At 37.1% G+C, this 18,265-nt stretch overlaps 1 protein-coding gene across 4 annotated transcripts in view; it reads right to left on the bottom strand.

The window, feature by feature from the left end:
- Positions 1 to 2,061: 2,061 nt before the first annotated feature.
- Positions 2,062 to 18,265, bottom strand: part of LOC149542732 (ubiquitin receptor RAD23b-like) — a 115,176-nt gene continuing 98,972 nt past the window's right edge. For all 4 annotated transcript variants that reach the window (XM_089797613.1, XM_089797615.1, XM_089797614.1 and 1 more), the window contains 2 exons: positions 2,669 to 2,747; positions 2,062 to 2,589 (listed from right to left, as the gene is read on the bottom strand). In XM_089797613.1, the coding sequence (XP_089653739.1) occupies positions 2,473 to 2,589; positions 2,669 to 2,747 (196 nt within the window). In that variant the 3' untranslated portion in view covers positions 2,062 to 2,472. The remainder of the gene's footprint in view (positions 2,590 to 2,668; positions 2,748 to 18,265) is intronic.

Genomic DNA, 18,265 nt, shown 5'->3' with positions numbered 1-18,265 from the left:
CAAACAACTATAGAGGGAATTCTTAATATAATTTTTCTCCATGGTGACGCAACAATAACATTTTTCTTTTCATGTTCTGTCACCTTATATCCACCATACGAAGCTTTGACCAAGGTTTGAGGACTTCCCGCTCTAAGGTTGAGCAATGAGTTATTCTTTGTTCAGAATTTATTATGAGAATCGATTCCATAGATTCTAACATGTACAAGCTGAGTACTCTGGAGTTAATTCTAATTTTAAGATTCCATAGATTCTAACATCTACAAGCTGAGTACTCTGGAGTCGATTCTAATTTTAAGTCTACACTCGATTTACATCTGCAATTAGGCTCGGATACCATGTTAAGTAACATGGCTCGTGTCTGCAAATGTAATTATATTGTGATTGTTATTGATATGTTCCAAATGCAGATTTGGATCTCACATAAGAGGAGACATGTCTTCTCCAAGGTTAAACATCATTAGTTAGTATAACATAATATAACCAACCATATGTACAATATATACATTAATATATTTTATATATATATAAAGGAATGTTTATATTATCATCAATAATGAAACTCGTTGTCATATCAATCTGACTGGAATTACAAACTTAACAGTGCCATGGTCAACTCATGATTGTGTATCAAAGTTTTCACACAAGTGATCGCAGGTGGCATGTTCATTGGAGCATATGATCTTCGTTTTAGATGGTTAGATCACCATGTTGATCTTATTTGAGAAGTTCTCTTGATGTAGAGTACATTGGTCATTTACACAAGCTTCATGAGAGTGCAGTGTTGCAGTTGGAGCTTAGCATGGTTTGGTCAGTCAGAGGTACTCATGGTTTCTTGGAAAAAAGAAATAAAAATAGTTTTCTATGTTAGCAGCAACTGTCCAGATACACTGGTTTTTCTGAGCAAAGGAGTGCCAATACATTGCTCTGTGGATGTTTCCTTGATGTTTTGTCAAGGTTTTACTCCATATATCAATATCTTCTTGTTATTCTATTTTCCAATGTATTTTTTGTATGATTTCTTTGAGACTAATTTGTGCTGCAATATTTTATTGTCTTGATTTTTTGCTTCGACTTCCCCAACAAACATAACTTGCAACTGTTCTATTGATAATCAAAGTAAAAATAAGAAATCAAATCATCCAGCCATGTAATTGTAAGACCATGGTTGTATATAATAGAATGCACCGCTCAATGTAGTTAAAATATCCTGTTTAATAAATAAATAGAGATTAATAAAGTTTTCACCACCTAAAATCCAATATCTGACCATTGTGTCATGCCGCAAATCCAAAGTAATAACAACGTGAATTACAGTTCATAGTGATTATATGGTAACATTTTCAGATAATTAAATGTAAGAAACCATATATGACAATGAGTAGCTCCAAATTGAACATGTACCAAAATATTGAACTTCCAACTAGCTCCAATAATGCATCTCCCAGGTGTAAACATAATGCAGCTGCCAACTAACTCAAAATATTTCACTTCCAAAGAGCTCTGCATATTATAGCTTCCAAGTACCTCCTAATGGCATCGCTTCTTGAGACATTATCGCCATCATAGAATGCTGATTTTCAAACGATACTGGGAAATGTTGTTGCAATAGTTGAAGACTTTAAATGGCAACTGGGGTGGGTGCAAGCAACTCCACATCAATTTGCAAATTTGTAGTCCACAAATACTTGTAGATAAAATTTTAAGGTGGAGAGGCAATCACAGTGCATATTGAACTACTTCAGTTTACTCCTGACATACATGATATACATCACTTAGTAACTGGTGAATTGATACCCACAAGTTTGATGTTAATTAAGCAATGTACAAGGATTAAAATGGGTTCTCCTTATTAAGACTTGTATTACAATGGGTGGAAGAATGGAAAAGGTCCCGTGAACTATACCCCTCTGCTCGATGTTAATATATTTTCAAATTAATCCTCGTATACTAGTTAGGAACCCAATAATTACAAGGGTGCAAAATCATTAAGGAATTTTTCTGGTATTTGTCCAAATTTTAATATAGATTAAACCCAAACTGGTTAAATAACACAAGACGTAAACCAAATGTATTCAAATTCCTCACATGTCTAGATAGTGATATACAGTTACATTTTAACCTTGAAACAATCAATATACTGCCTACTTTACAATATCATTGTCACACAGACAGTTATTAGACCGATTATTACCTCAAATAACGATCACTAAAACAAGAATCTTGCCTAAGAGTTGTTCGCCAACTTCTAATGGTAAAAAAACGTGTGGGAGAAAACATCCCAGAATTATAAACACCAGCTCACTAATTGAATTATAGATCTGTACCAAATATAGCTTAAAAACTTATGAAACTGCTCAGCATGGGAAAAATAAAAACTGGACTATGTAGACATACAACATAAAGATTAAAACAATATCATATTTGACATTTCAGTACACGATTCAGGGAGTACGAAAATTTCGTTCAAAATCAATCATCATAATCTCCAGCATGCTCCAGAAGATAGTTCGCTGCCAATTGCTCATTCTTGTCACATGCCAAGAATGCTTCTATAACAAGGGCACGCTCAAAACCCATGGCTTCCAGCTGTGTGAACAAGAAGACATTGTGAGCATATAACTCCCTTCAAGCTCTTGAACCACCTAAACAATGTTTAGACACTTACTCTTTCAATAGCCTCTCTCTCTTCTGGTGTGACATTAATGGAATGAGGTATTGCACCTCCAAGCTGACCAAGTAAGTCTCTGCAAAAGAAAACATTGAAAAACTTCATAAATGAATGTACACTGTTAAACGATGAATGTACACTGTTAAATTTCACTGGTGGTGCAGCATAGAGTGTGACCCAATGCTTCCAAGGAAGAAAAGCTATAGCAGTTATGACCAGAAGCTCTACAATTTATGCAATAAAACATCTGCAACAAGTACCCATATTAACAGTGAAATTTCCACTATATCAACAGCACCTAGGTAAAGAAAGAACAAACCCAACCAGAAATAAAGATATAATTTCTGAAATAGACAAGCAACATTAATTCTATTGAGAAAACTTCAGGATAAATTTGTTTGGCAATAACTTCAATATTATAATTGGATCCAGAACACCAAGAAAAGAAAACAAACAATACAGGCAGCTGTTGCACATATGTTAACATACAAAAACACTGAGATTCAAATCATCAAATACTAAACTTGGAGGAAAGCTATCAGCAACAAAGTTTAAACTTTAAACTGCTATAAATTCTGAATTAATATTAAATGTTAGTTTGTATTACCATTGATGACCACAATAAAACTAAGACGAGTATTCATGTTCATAAATCTTACAATTTTTAACTGTTCAAATAAATATAGCTTACATTTTTTAAAATGCCTCAAACGAAATCTCACTATTTTAGGGGACTGTGTCTTCAGTATGCATTTGAAGTTTATACATTGATTATTACGCATCCTAATAGCATCAGCAGATTGAGAGACCCTGATTGTATAAAATTTGAGAGGTTTTTAAGACAGATTGGGACTTTTATTCATGAAAACATGGAGTAAGGAAACGGACTAAAGAGTACTCAGTAAATGATTTTTGGATCCAAGTCCACCTCAGCCAAATTATCTCTCTTTAGACATACCATATGGAATTTATTTGATAAATTTTTCCAATAATTTATTGCTTCCATTTCTTTTCCCCTTTTTTTAGCCATTTTTTCCCTGTTTTTAGTTTCACTGAATGCTTAATTGCAAATCTGGCTAGATGCTGAAACTGCCAGGGCTAATAAACTGGAGAGGACTCGCTAGCAGTCAAGAGTCAAATCGCCATGGGTAACACAGATACCCTTCCCAGTACCACTTTATTTGAAATTTTAATAGTAAAGTGTACCAAAGTAATTAAATCCCCCAATTCTGAAAATGGCATCCCTGTCCAAAAAATCAGATTAAGCCACATTGGACAATTGAGGTGATCTAAAAATCAATCGTGCTGATGATCAAGGCATCAAATCCTCTCGACATCAGTCAAGGAATTCAATCCAGGTATTTCTATGTGCAAGACGATCTCAATTGTTCAGGAGAAATGTTGTTGCTATGAAACAAGACCCTAGTTATTACGAAAGGTCTTAGTTTGGAATTCTCTCTAGGCTATGCAACTGCTTTTGTTGCACAAGCTGTGAAGCAATTTATTGTGCCAAAACAGCACATGGCATGGGCTCGCGAGTGGGAAAACCTCTACAAATGTCACTGGCATTGATTGATCATTGGCAGGCCATTATCAAATCACTGGCAGACTGTCTATCTTCCTGGGCTACAACCACAGAAGTATAAATCATTTGGGAAAGAAATAAACAAACCAGAGGAATCTAATTTTTGAAAAAATCATATTTACAAAAAAATATTTAAAATTGAAGATTAAACAGTCAAAATTTACAAAAAAAATTTAATGAAGTATTTCCACAGCATAATAGATATATTCAGAGCAAATAAGATATAGAGTTCAACTCATTAATTGTGGACAACAGATTTTAATCATTTATATTCATATCAATCATTAGATTGCACAAAACATACCACAATAGCATAAAAATGAACTAGTTTCTGAATTTGAACAAAGTCAACCTATAAACTCAGTTTGAAGGCCAAAAAGCAAAAGTAGCTAATCGCATGCTAAGTGGTGGGAGGCCCTAATGATGCTTCTTCTCAGAAAGTCCCTGACCTAAGTCCATCAAAAACACTACTCAATAAGTTAGCCATTCAGAAGACTTCCACATCTTCATGGTCAAGAACATAATCATCAACATCATCATCTTGGGGAGATCCTCAATAGTTCCTACCTTTTCCACTAGAAAGTAGTCTTTACCTACAAAACATAATGAATACAATTTCAATTAAAAGAAAGTCAGTGGAACTTCTACCTTGAACTTTCTTCAGCATCAAGAGAAGGTTGTGGTGATAAAGATAAAAATAAGTTAAAGATAAATGTATTAATGTCCAACAAGAGACCATAGAAAGGATCTAAGGGACTGAAAGCGTATAAACAAGGAGCCTAACAACAAAAACATCACCAAACGGTGTATGAAAAGAGCAAAGCGAAAGAAAACAATAAAGCGAGAGAGAAGTACAAGCAAGAACAAGAACAATAACATGAACACAAACACCGCCAAGGCAAGTAGTAGGGATCCTTCCTTGGTGTAAAGAAGTCCAAAATAGAAGGGTGAGGCCCAGGGCAACCAAGAATCCTAGTGCGTCTCTACGTTCTCCTATAAGGTATCGGAGATTTGGAATGACCAATGGCAAAAGTGTCAATTGTACGCTTCACACCCCGAGCAGGTGGCAAGGGCGAGAAGAAGGCAGTGATAAGCTTATCCAAAGCTTGGCACTGGGGAAAAGGAAGCTGCAGAATATGGTCACGAAGTTTCACAGTCTCCCAAAGATAATGCGCGAGATATCCTAGTCCATATAACTGAAGAAGGTGGAGAGATAGCGGCAATCTCTGAATAAACAGTAATATCCCCCTCTAATCTCATAGTAGATGGGGCATCAAAAAATGAAGTGGGTCTTTGTCTCTGCTACCACCATGGGGCATAGCCGACAAATCCAGTCCTCCCTATCACTGTGGTGATCGGTTTGGATCCGAAGTCTGTGAGAACCAACTTGAAAGGACCCTAGGGAGCTACACAATGCCACCACAAATAACTTGGGTGCGTAATAATCTCATTCTAAATTCCAAAAACTACTCAGTGTAGAAGGCCATCTGCAGACGTAACCCCCCCCCAGGGGATTACTCCAAGTTGTGACAATGTACCATCTATAGATTTCAAGTCTGACATGCCCATTCAGCTCCTGTTGTGAAAGAGGTGAGCGGGAGCATCCAACAAGAATTAGATGGGGGGAAGGCTATCAATCCCAATCTCAATAGAACCATGCAAAGTAGTGGCCTGAGCGTACCAACAATGAGCCCTGGTGGCAGAGTCGGTGTTAGCGTCGGCTATGGAAACAAAAGAGCAATAGGTCGGATAAGAATAGCGATGCCCACCCACCGTGGAGTCTGCAAAACCACAGGGACGGTGGAGAAACCAAACCAAAACAAAGATAGCCCCGAACATAAAGCAATGGGCCCCAAACTTAACAAGAATAATGTTGCGATGAGTGGATCGATGGCATCTGATAATTTTTCAAAGGAGAAGTGTATGAACTCACTCGATCGATGCCCAATCCCAATCAAGGGAGGGGCCCCACATCATGGTGTCAACCAGCCATGGAGTCTGCAAAGACATGGAGACGGTGGAGAAACCAAACCAATTCAAGGTAGCCCCCAGCGTAAAGGAGTGGGCCCCAAACTCATCAAGAATAACACTGAGGAGTGGTCTGATGGCATCAAATAATCTGTCGAAGAAGCATCTCAACTCGCTCAATCGATGCTCAATCTGAATTAAGGAGGAAGGGGTCCCACATCACGGAGCCATAAAGAACAGTGAACTTAGACCTAGTGTCCTGAAAATGATGTCTGGAGCATTGTCTCTCCAACATGACAAGGGAACCCATCCCTTTACTAATCCTAGGCTAAATGGTTGGTCTCAAGTTGAAGTAAGGTCCAAAGAACTTAACCCTGAGATAACTATAAGAGGAAGCAATCTCAAACTCCTGACATTGGCAATAAAAATGCAGATGCAAAGTCTTCAAGCAGTTGAAGACCATGACCCAATTCTTACTTAGGTTCACAACAAGCTAGCGTAAGTCACAGAAGGATGTAAGTCCATCAAGAAGTCTCAGAAGACCCCCCAGAGAGGAAGCCATAAGAATCACATGATCGGTAAAGAGAAGGATGGAGATCATCACCTAATGTAAGTAGCATCCATCATTGGGGAGTGAAGAGTCCTTGAGAAAAGCCTCATGCTCATCAATACAGATGTTGAATAAAGTGTGCGAGAAAGGGTAACCCTGCTTCACACCAATGGTGCTTCGAATAGGATCGAAACCCTCTGGAGACCTAAATCTGCCCTCAATTGTCTCATAGAGCCTCATAATAGTTGTCAATAACATCTCCGAAATCCCAATATCTCTAAGTCTCTCAAAAACCTTATGGAAGTTCACAAAAGAGCAGTAGACTTTCGCCGAATGGTGCCAAGCCTCCTCAATTGTAGCACACAGGGTCAAAATATGGTCCACAGTCTTATAATCTACACGAAACCCCACTTGGCCCCTAGTCCAACAAAGTCTCCCATACAGCACTTCGGATAAGATAGAGTTCAATGTTGCGGCATGAAGTTCAGCAAGGTGTGTCCAATCACGATGGTCCTGTAGTTGTCGGGGTTAGAAGTCACTTCAAACTTATGTATCATATAGATCATGTGCCTCGACCAAAACTCAAGGAAACCAGTGCACACCACTCTATTAAAGAGCGTGGGAAGGAAAGAGCTCAATATCGAGATGCCTAGCTTTAAGAGCTTAGCCTGGAACCCTTCCTCATTTGTTGCCCTACCAGATCTCATGGATCTGAGGGCCTTGCAAATGTTGGAGGTGGTGAAAATGTTGCAATGGGAAAAGGGGGTGAGGTGAATAGAGAGTTGGCCAGGAATATCATAAAGCGCAAAGGTGTGGGAGGTGAGGGAGCGAAGGTCAAGGGTGGAGGTATGGAAGGGATGGCACGTGAACAGAGTGCACCAGAAAAGCTTGGGGTTGCAGATAAGTGTGTCATAAAAGAATCTACACTGGGAAGCAATGGACAATTGTTTATTATTGCGAAGAAAGCAATGGTAAGACAGACAGACACAGAGGAGTGTAGGAGGGGGAGCAAGCAACAAAGGTTGAGCGCAAAGAATGGTAAAAGTTTTTACAATCATCATCATACCACTGGTTCATAGGGCAAGTACTATAGCGTTTGGGACTAAAGGAGGTAGCAGCATTGCGAGATGGAGAGGAGATCCGACTCACAAACACCAAGTCATTCATTCATTTCTTTTTTTTAGACAGTTGCATTTCTTGGAATGTATGTGCTCAAAAACACTCCAATTACACTAACAAGTGGATGACTACAAGGTTGGGTCAAAATGGTCATCACCATCCTTCAGGTGTGATGGTTCACACGACTAGATCTAAATGTGTATCACCATCCACCTAAAATTGTTGCAATTGGGACCCAAAACATCCTACCTTTGATCTGAAAAACACATTATGAGATGATATCATGTAAGAATATCTCCAAATCTTCTCAAATTCACTAATCACATTCACAAAAATAAATAGACTATTAAAATTTTATAGTGTACACCTAGTTGGGAGGTTGTTTACCTTCCTCACTAGCCCTAGATGAGAGAATACCATTTACCTACTTATACATGTATAACTCTCCCATAGCGGCTTTCAATTGGTCTTTGCTTGGAAACATTTATTCCATGCACTTCAACAAGCCTTTCGTGATCTCACCATCAATCTCTCAGAATTTGGTGTTGTAGAACAATGGTGAATTGAGAAAGTATCTTGAAGCATGGAGAAAGGAGTGCATCTATCCATCCCATCTCCTATAAATTTGTAAGCAGTAGGCCAATGTCCCTCCATGACTCGTGACATGGTTTGAAAGCCTCCTATGTCTTCTATATGTCTAATGGTTGTATCAGGCATTAAAAGATCAATCTTTCTGTGCAACAACAACCACTACTTCTAACAAGTGGCATCAAAATGTGGCCAAAGGTTTGAATCTCATAGGCCACGACAAATAACACTAGGAGGGGAGTTGTTGGCAGTGGGCCAACATCCTTCACAGAATTCATGACGTGGTTTCACAACCTCGTCTTTTATAAATCAATATTTTGGTGCAACAACCACTACTAAAAAAATTATGTCCCATAACAGCTCATTCTCTATATCGTCATTTTCCAACCCGCCCTTCATCACCTCATTGGCCCTATCCATGGCCCCGTACTAATATCCCATTGGGGATTTTAGCCTCATCCACAAGTCTCAAAACTTTTACCAAAGGTTTTGAATATTGTACCACTTGTTCAATTGCTTCCCTAAAATTGGTAGAATGCATGTACTCTAACACTCTCATGTCATCTAGTTGATTTCAAAACCCTGAGTAAATCCACTTGACTGAAACAAACATGCGTCTCAGGTTTATTTTTTGTTGAAGAGTTTGTAGTGCAAGGAAGTGTGTTGCAATCCTTGTTAACCATGTTGTAACTAACTCCTTGCCCCTTGTGAAATTGCACATCATACTCAAAACCCTCGTATGATTGCAGATAAATTTAGGAATTGTGCAAGACTTCTGCGACGACTCCTCAACCCATTCAATTTTTCCAATGTCCTCTTAGGTTATATAGTGCCTACCATGTTTGCATATTGCTGTGTGTTTATTGTTTTGATCTGAACTAGACTCTTGATAGGCTTGTATAATACTTTCAATCACTAATCTTTTCTTTTGCCATATGATATCATTACTGATGTAAGTAGTGATTATTAAAGTGAATCAGTAAATCGTATATACATGATGTGTATGCTAGTGGATCCCATGATATTGTATGATGATGATTAGATGCATTCATATCATAATGATGATGCAATATGTTCTTACATTCTTATGACTTGGTGTACTATCTTCTACAATAGATTGATACTCCATTGTCTTCGCATGCATTATGTTTCATGGGATTAATGATATTGTCATGGTTAGAGGTTGATAATATTGCGACTAAATGATGTGATGGACATACTTGATTCATCAGTGTATCCGTTTCTTATGAAATATGATGATGTTTACTTTTATGTTATGACTTACTGATGTTCCTTTACTATTATGCTTGTATTACTATCTTATGGATCTTGTTTGATGTGTTGGTACGAAGAGGGACAAAGTCGTAGTTAGTCATTCATGAGATCAACACAACATCTCGCTCCCTTTCGTTGCTTGATAATAAATATGCATATATGCTTCGGATATTGTAATAACATGGGCAGCTATCAGGATTTATCATCCCCTAAATTGCCATGGATGAGTGTGTCGAAAAAGATATATAACATACCCCTGACGATGGTTAAATATAAAGCTAGTCGTGTGGCCAATATGTGCTGACAAGAATTGTCATTTCAAGTTTTGAGGACGACAATTTTCTCGTGATGCCTTCACCTGCCAATTGCAACGTTAGACTATGTTGGTAGCATGATTTAGATGGATATATGTTACGTAGTATCTTTGTGTTGCATCATAACCACTCCCCATGTTCTTTTGTCTATGTTGTTCAATTTAGTCAGTTTATGAGTGTGGAGTAATTGTTCTTGTTAACCAGTTTTTTAGTGAATTTTATTATTTATCATGGATAAAAAGTGACTTCTAGCTTCATTTTAATAACTCGTCTTATGAGAATTAGGGAGGTTTTCTCTTTAGGAACACATGGAATTTGAGTTTGATATTGGGGGCAACTCTTAGGGATTGGAATTTTGTGGGTACTCTTCCATTTGATTTCTAGGGTCGAACTCTACTTGTCCTCCAAATTTTATCTTGTTTTGTGGAACTTTCTCCAAGCATTTGAAGGGTTTTCTTGGCTTTTGAAAGTTATGGTTGCTTATTCTCTTCAATCGGTTTCAATCTGCATTTTTTGTTTGCAATTGATCTTAGAGGTTGAAAAATGATATCTATGGGTGCATTTGAGATATTTGTAGACGAAATTTGGGAATGTGTTTATTTTGTATGCATTATTGGCAAATGAGGATTTTACACATTTTTAGGGCTAGAACCTTCATTTTGACATTTAAGGAATATGTAAATATGTTTTTCGCATGTGTATATGCAGACTCAAATGGCTTTTTGCCATTTCTTATTTGAAAGTTGATTTTTTAATGATAATTAGTCCATGTTATTCCCAACTCCGAGTTTATGCACTTGTGAGACCTTGAATGACTCTTCCATTGCAAAATTATACCATTGTGGTTATGTGAGGGTCATGGCAAGCGAGGGTCATGGCAAGCCCATGGTCCAATTGCATTTGTTTCTCACTCATTAATGACGTCGTGTATGTGCATGAGAATGCTTGAAAATGAGAATTAGTTATTGTGAGTGCGTGTAAAAACCAACGGATTTACCCTCGCATAGTCGAGATAGATACATGGATGTCAAGGAACTATCCTGCAATTGCAATGTGTGTGTGGATGTGTGTGACCTCATTGTATTGTTGTGTGTGTGTGGAGTGGATGTGTAGCCAATTGTGGGAGTGACTCACAATGGGGGTACCAAGGCACAAAGGGACCGCCAAGGTAACCCATTGCGAGGGCTTTTAATCAACTAATAACATAAATGAAAATGAGGTAAAACACTTAATCAAGATAAATATGGATATATGGGCCTAGGTGTAATGGCCACATTAGACACAGGTGTGTACTAGCCAACAGATTCGTCATGTGTGCCTTTTGGGCACCTGTAAGCCAAGGACATAGTAGAGATATGTCAAGGTGTACCAGCACATCAGGCACCTCATCTCCACAAGAGGATTGCTTAGTGACACGCAAGATCCAAATGAACTGCAATGACACTCCTTTTCTTGGACTAAAAACTCAAATTGGACTACTCTATGAGTGTGTGGACATGTGTTGTTGAGATTGTGAAAACTTGCATATTGGTAATGGTCTTGACCTTGTTTGTGATTCATTGGATGTGTGTGAATGTGATATCTTGGATTCAGCGAGATCATGCCTCTATGAGATGAATGGCGTTGTGGTCTCTAGTGTGCGTACCATGTTCGTGTGCCTTGTTTGTGTGTATGTGTGGGCCATATGGTTACCTCTATGAGCATGGTGGGAGAGAGGTTGAGAATTCCTCATGGTTCAATGGAGTGACCAACCATCGTTAGGGACACATGTACAGGTTTCAAGTAGTCCCATCTAGTACTTATATCCTACTCGAACTTGTAACTCATGACTTTGTATCCTCATAACTAATTCGATGCATTGTATCCTTAATGTTGTATTCTGATGATATGCACTTGCTCAGTTGAATGTTGATTTGTAATGTTTATTTAGATTGCATAGACTTTGAAAACATAGAATAGTAGCTTACTAACATGCATAGTTGGAAACATGGCGAGGATTAAGAACTTGCCAATTTTCTGCTCAGTGAGTTTTCCCCATAAAACTCACAACTAGACAAAGGAAAATATCACCTATTTTTTGCCAAAAAAACTCGGCAAGTTTTTCAAAAAAACTCTTTTTTTTTAAATTTAAAAAAAAAATGATTAACTAAAGGCAAAATGCCTATATTTATTATATAAAATAGAGAATTACACTATGCTAGTAGACCTAGGAAGAGGAAGATGTGATTGTATTGATGTATTTACTTCTAGTTTGACACAAACTATTTACTATTTTGCTTCCCGCCATCAGCATTTTGCATGAGTGCGATTTTGTACCCACTTTGCATTTATATATATCTAAACTTTGCTTGTTTCTTTTGTGTTCTCTTTAATTAACTCATTGGATGCATCTTCTCATTAAATTTTAAGTAGTTTTTAAGGTTCTCGAGTTTTTTAATAAAAATGGTTTAATTTTTCCCAAGTTTTGTTTTTTGGGCTTGGCGAGATTTTGTCTAGTGAGAGTTTTCCAACTATGCTATCATCCACCTATATTATTGTAGATTATGTCATAACACTATTTGGATGCATATGGATTCCTTTTATGGTTTCGGTACCACCTCGTTAGTATAAAAGATACGATCGTAAAATTGCGCTCGTGAGAATCCTTGTGTTCATATCAGCATTATTTGTAGCAATCATGTCAGAATTAAATCAAATAGTCCTTATGAATATGTACTTGTCCTTAACTAAGGCTTTTTAACCTTGTTTCAGGGCCAAAGAAGCTAGATCGACATCTTTTCCTACCCCTCACATGCATGTTTCCTTGTTACAAAGTTGTCTAGACACTGAATAATTGCTTATCTTTGAAAATACCTTTGCTTTCCTCAATCAACATCTGAGCTAATCAGCCCCTCCACTTCCTCAATCAGTGTCTTCACCAATTGGATTGAGACTTTTCAATGTTGCCACAAAATTTCTGGCAATTAGCACTTGTGTGTTGAGGATTGGTATTTGTGGCAATTAATTCTTGTAACAACTTTAGCACCTCTACAAAAAAAAAATTTGAACCCTTTTGTGGATCTAAGTTGTTTCTAACTTGCAACCCTAGTATTTCATTGTTGACTACCCTAATCATTTGTTTTGGAATGGCCAATTATGGTATAAACTCCTTACATGATATTATCTTAGGCTCTATAATTCACTACTATTGGACTCTTGGATGTTCCTTCTATAAGAGTGCATTAATGATATGTTATTCTTGTTTTGGTTATACTAAATCACCCTTAGATGTTCTTGAATGGATGTTGCTTCTGTAAGAGTGCACTTATGTATTTAATATTTAAAAACTAAGGCCAAATACCTATTCATAAGGACTATTTGATTTAATTCTACCATGATTGTTACACATAAGGCCATAAGAACATAGGGATTGTCACTAGAGGCACTTTTACAATCATATCTTTTTATTTCAAACCTTGTTTTGGGGCCAAGTAACCTAGATAAGCATCTTTGCCTGCCCTAGCACCTCCAATTCACTATTTTGAGGTTGTCTCGACCCTGAGAATTTCCTAACTTTGAATCAATGTCTTTGCTTCCCCAATTGGCGCTCAATCAGCGTCCTAGTCTATTGGACTGAGACTTTTCAATCTTGCCAAGGAATTTCTAGTGTTTGGCACTTGCATGTTGAGGAATAGCGTTTCCGCCAATCTATGCATGTGCCTGCTTTGGCATCTCCCACAAGATTTGTTTTGTGAGCTTCATGGATTCTGAGGTGTTTCTAACTCACAACCCTGGAATTTCCTAGTTGACTCTTACACAAATCATTTATTTTCGAATAGCCAATTATGGTACAACCTCATGACATAATATTATCTCAAGCTCCATAATTCACTGCCATTAGACCCTTGGATGTTCTGAATGGATGTTCCTTCTGTAAGAGTGTGTTAATGATATGTTATTCTTGTGTTGGTTATGCTAAATTAAGTTCAGGATGCGAATTTTATGTATTTAATATTTAAAAGAATTATTACCATCTTGTTTGCATATATTTGGCTTTAATCAAAGGGTTACGTTACATGCTGGGGCATTAAAGGTTAGATTAAGGCAAAGTACTAAACTTTGAGTAAATAATATTGAGGGGTATTTCTTTGTCAAGAGTCTCCCAGCAACAACATTGTCTACGATAAATTGAACCACATTTTGTGGCCCCCACATCCATCACTACTGAGTCATACATCGCAAACAATGCAGTTGCAGTTTTCATTGTATCTGATGAATTCACATATTTCATTAATATAGTGCCCGTATCACAAGAGAGAAGGAAGTTGATGACAGTTTGGTACCTTCTATTTGTCCATCCATATGACACAATAGTCCACCCACTACTAGCCCACTCTAACCAGTGCTCTTAAATAACACGTTGAACATCATTTACTGCAATGTTGAGCACACCAGCCCTCATTGTATCATAAGACAGATATTTAAACCCAGGTCCTACAACTGCAACACCCCATCATAGCTTGCCCATATGTAGATATGCAAGCATCTTATGTCAAGGTAGAGGGGGGGGGGGGGAATTGAAATTGACTTCAAAACCTGTTCATGGACATTTGTCCTTCCCCCCGTACTCTCTAAAGTGGTATTTTATCCTCATGTAGTACGAAGTTCGAATAAATCATTCATGTTTCCTCTACCCTTATATTTGGAGGCTGGGCCAACCGATTTTTTCCCCCAAAAAAATGAGAGAAGTCTGTCAAACCCTATCAATGATTTGTCTACAAAATATCGTGTTTTAATGGAGAATAACCTTCAAAAAATATGGATTAATTCAGTTAAAAGACGACACCAAAAAGTTTTTCGAAAACCTAATACGTGTGAAAAAAAACAAAAGACATCTATTATAGAAGTGGCAAATGTAGCAGTCAAAAAGCACAAAGCGAGGTGCAGGTTGATTGAGGCAAAGGTAGTAATTGAGAAGCACAGAGCAGAGAGGTTGGCGAAGGAAGAATCAAGTTCGACATTGGAAGCAGATCCAAGTATTATACAACGCATTATACACTACAAGGTCAGGTTTGATACATCTCAATTTTTTGAGCATATTCCTAGAGTTCTTAATTTTGCAATTCATAATTTATGGGCACATACACAAGTATTTTTTTAGCATACCACTAATATTTATACCTATGCAACACACACCACCATTTGCATGTATTCACTAGTTATGTAATTTGATCACAATGTGTCAAATATATATGCACTAACATACCCTAGCATCACACAAAGCCCTAGCACATACTTGTATTGTAATGGTTGATTATTTTCCTATGCATATCCAGAAACAATGTTTTAAGCGCAAGGGATATTCATGGGCAACAAATATAACAAAAATTGTATATTCTGCATATTCTATATTCTGTATATATGTGAAATATTTTGTATTCTGTATATAAGTGAATTATTTTGTATTCTGCATATTCTATATTTTGTATATGCATATATTCTGTAATTCTAGGTATGCATATTCTATATTATGTATATTCTGGAATCTGTATAATTTTTCTAATGTACTATGGATATTTTCTGCATATTATGTAAATATTTTGTATATGTATATTGTATATTTTCTGTACAGAATACAAAACTTGTATTTTTTCATAAATTTATAGTCAATGTGTATAAATTTATGTGAAAAATACAGACTGGACTTAAATGCTTTGGCAAATTCTAGATCACAATGACACCTGTGAAAGACTTTGCATGGACACATGGCATACCAGTTGCCGGTAGTTTAAATGCAATTGGTGTATGAATAAAGTCAGTTGTGGAATTTACAACTTCAAATGTCATTTGGCAAAAGAAGCAAGATATAACACCACAAGATGTGCTAAATACCGAACTAGACCCAAAAAGCTCTTGATGGAATTACTAAGAACAAGGCACATAATGTAAGAACCGAGATTGAAATAAGTTCCAATTCTACAAGTGATTCATGCAATCAATTGGACGAGGAAGATGGGAGAGGAGAGTGTTTTGGAGAACCTAAGACTAGTAGGAGAACACCTACTATAGCACGTGGCCCAAACATGGGTAGAGTGAAAATTAATGAATTCTTGAGATCTCATACTACACCAAGATCACAAACCACTTTGGAGAGCACAGGGTGGAAGAAGATCGCCCATGAACAAGCAATGTAGTCAATTTCATTATTTTCTCCTCTACCTTGGCATTGCATGCTTGCAAAGATTTCCATATTAAAAACTTAAAAAGCAATGACGAATGGCATTGCAGCTAAAGGGCCTAGGTTTAAAGCCTTACGATTCAATGAGGGCAGGTATGCTCAATGATGCAGTAAAATATGTTCAAGAATGTCGTTCAAGAGCTTTGGTTAGAGTGGGCTAGTAATGTGTACACCATTATGTCAGATGCATAGAGCGATAGAAGGAATTGAACCCTCATCAACTTCCTCATCTCTTGTCATAGAGCCGCTATATTTCTGAAATTTGTGGATGCATCGGATAAAATAAAAACTACATTTGTATTGTTCAAGATTTATGACTCGGTAGTCATGGATGTGGGGCAACAAAATGTGGTTCAATTTATTACAGACAATGTTGTTGTTTGTGTTGTTGCTAGGAGAACCCCGACAAGCTGACAGAAAAATACCCCTCTTATGTTTTTCACACCATGTGCAGCATAATGCTTTGATCGAACCCTACAGGACATTGGAAAAATTGAATGGGTTAAGGAGAGACATGGCAAAAGGCTCGCATGGTTACCAAATTTATCTACAATCACACAAGGGTTTTGAGTGTGATATACAATTTCACAGGAGGCAAAGAACTCGTTCGAGCAGGGGTGATAAGGTTTGCAACCCATTTCCTTGCACTACAGACTCTAGTTCAACAAAAAATGAGTGGCAAAGAAAATTTCTTCTACCAATCTTCAACAAAAAATGAGTGCACTCAGGCTTAACAAATCAAATCTATGTTGTGTGGGTAGCAAAGCACATGTATTCTACCAATCTTTAGCAAGCAATTCAACAAGTGGTGCAATTTTCAAAGCCTCTAGTAAAAGTATTGAGACTAGTGGATGGTTTAAATCCCCAGTGAAATATATTTGTGTGAGGCCATGGATAGGGCCAAGGAGGTAATGAAGGGTAGGTTTGAAAATGATAGGGTGGGGTATGAGCTGTTATGGGACATAGTTGATAGGAGATGGGATGGACAAATGCACTCTCCCCTCCATGCTAGTTAATTTCTCAATCCATCATTGTTCTATAGCACTAAATTCTGAGAGATTGATGATGAGATCACACAAGGCTTGTTAAAGTGCATGGAAAAAAGGTTTCCAAGCAAAAGACCAATTGAAAGCGGCTATATTAAGGTTGCATATGTATAAGCAAGGGGTACAATATCATCTAGGGTTGTCAAGAAAGGCAGTACGACCATCCAACCAGGTAGACTCTAGACTTTTGATTCCATTTATTTTCTCAACATGATCAATAAATTTGCTGAGAACTAAAAATATTTTTACCTGATATCATCTCCTCATAATGTGTTTTCCAGCTCAATAGTGGGATTTTTTTGGTCAAGATTGCAAAAATCTTAGGTGGATGGTGATACACATTTTGACCCAGTTGTACAGCTAATCCGCTTGTGGGTGCAATTGGAGTGTTTTTTAACATGCATTCCAAGAAAAGCAACCGTCTAACACAAAAAAAAGATGAATGTGTTGAAATTAGAACCACAGAAACTTAAAAACACACAAAAAAAATGACCATGACAATTTTTATCCTGGGAAAACCCTCCAGCCAGAGGGGAAAAATGTTAAAATTGTAGCTTCAGTCAAATTGAAGCACTTGGATAATTCTATATGTTTTAATTACACACGCACACACACACACATATTTGAGATTAAAATCATCCAATCTAATATATATATATATATATATATATGCTATGAACAGTGGCTGCTGGAAAACCACCAAATACCTAATGCGGCAATTACACTCAGCGATTTCTTTCAGTTACATTCTGTAATATATAAATATATGTTTATTCTACAATATAACAGTACTGTTAAAGGTTATTAATCAGAATTTGATTCTCACTGTTGATATATATATAGTAATACAGTATCTCAGAAATCTGTAAAAAGGCAATATATTTCTGAATTTTTGTAACTTTATCAGATATCCTATTTCACTTGCAAAACAC

The sequence above is a fragment of the Cupressus sempervirens genome, chromosome 8, assembly GCF_028749045.1.
Source record: "Cupressus sempervirens isolate cs-2001-9-10 chromosome 8, ASM2874904v1, whole genome shotgun sequence".
In the NCBI taxonomy this organism is placed as follows: Eukaryota; Viridiplantae; Streptophyta; class Pinopsida; order Cupressales; family Cupressaceae; genus Cupressus; species Cupressus sempervirens.
This window is presented reverse-complemented; position numbering and strand designations above follow the sequence as displayed.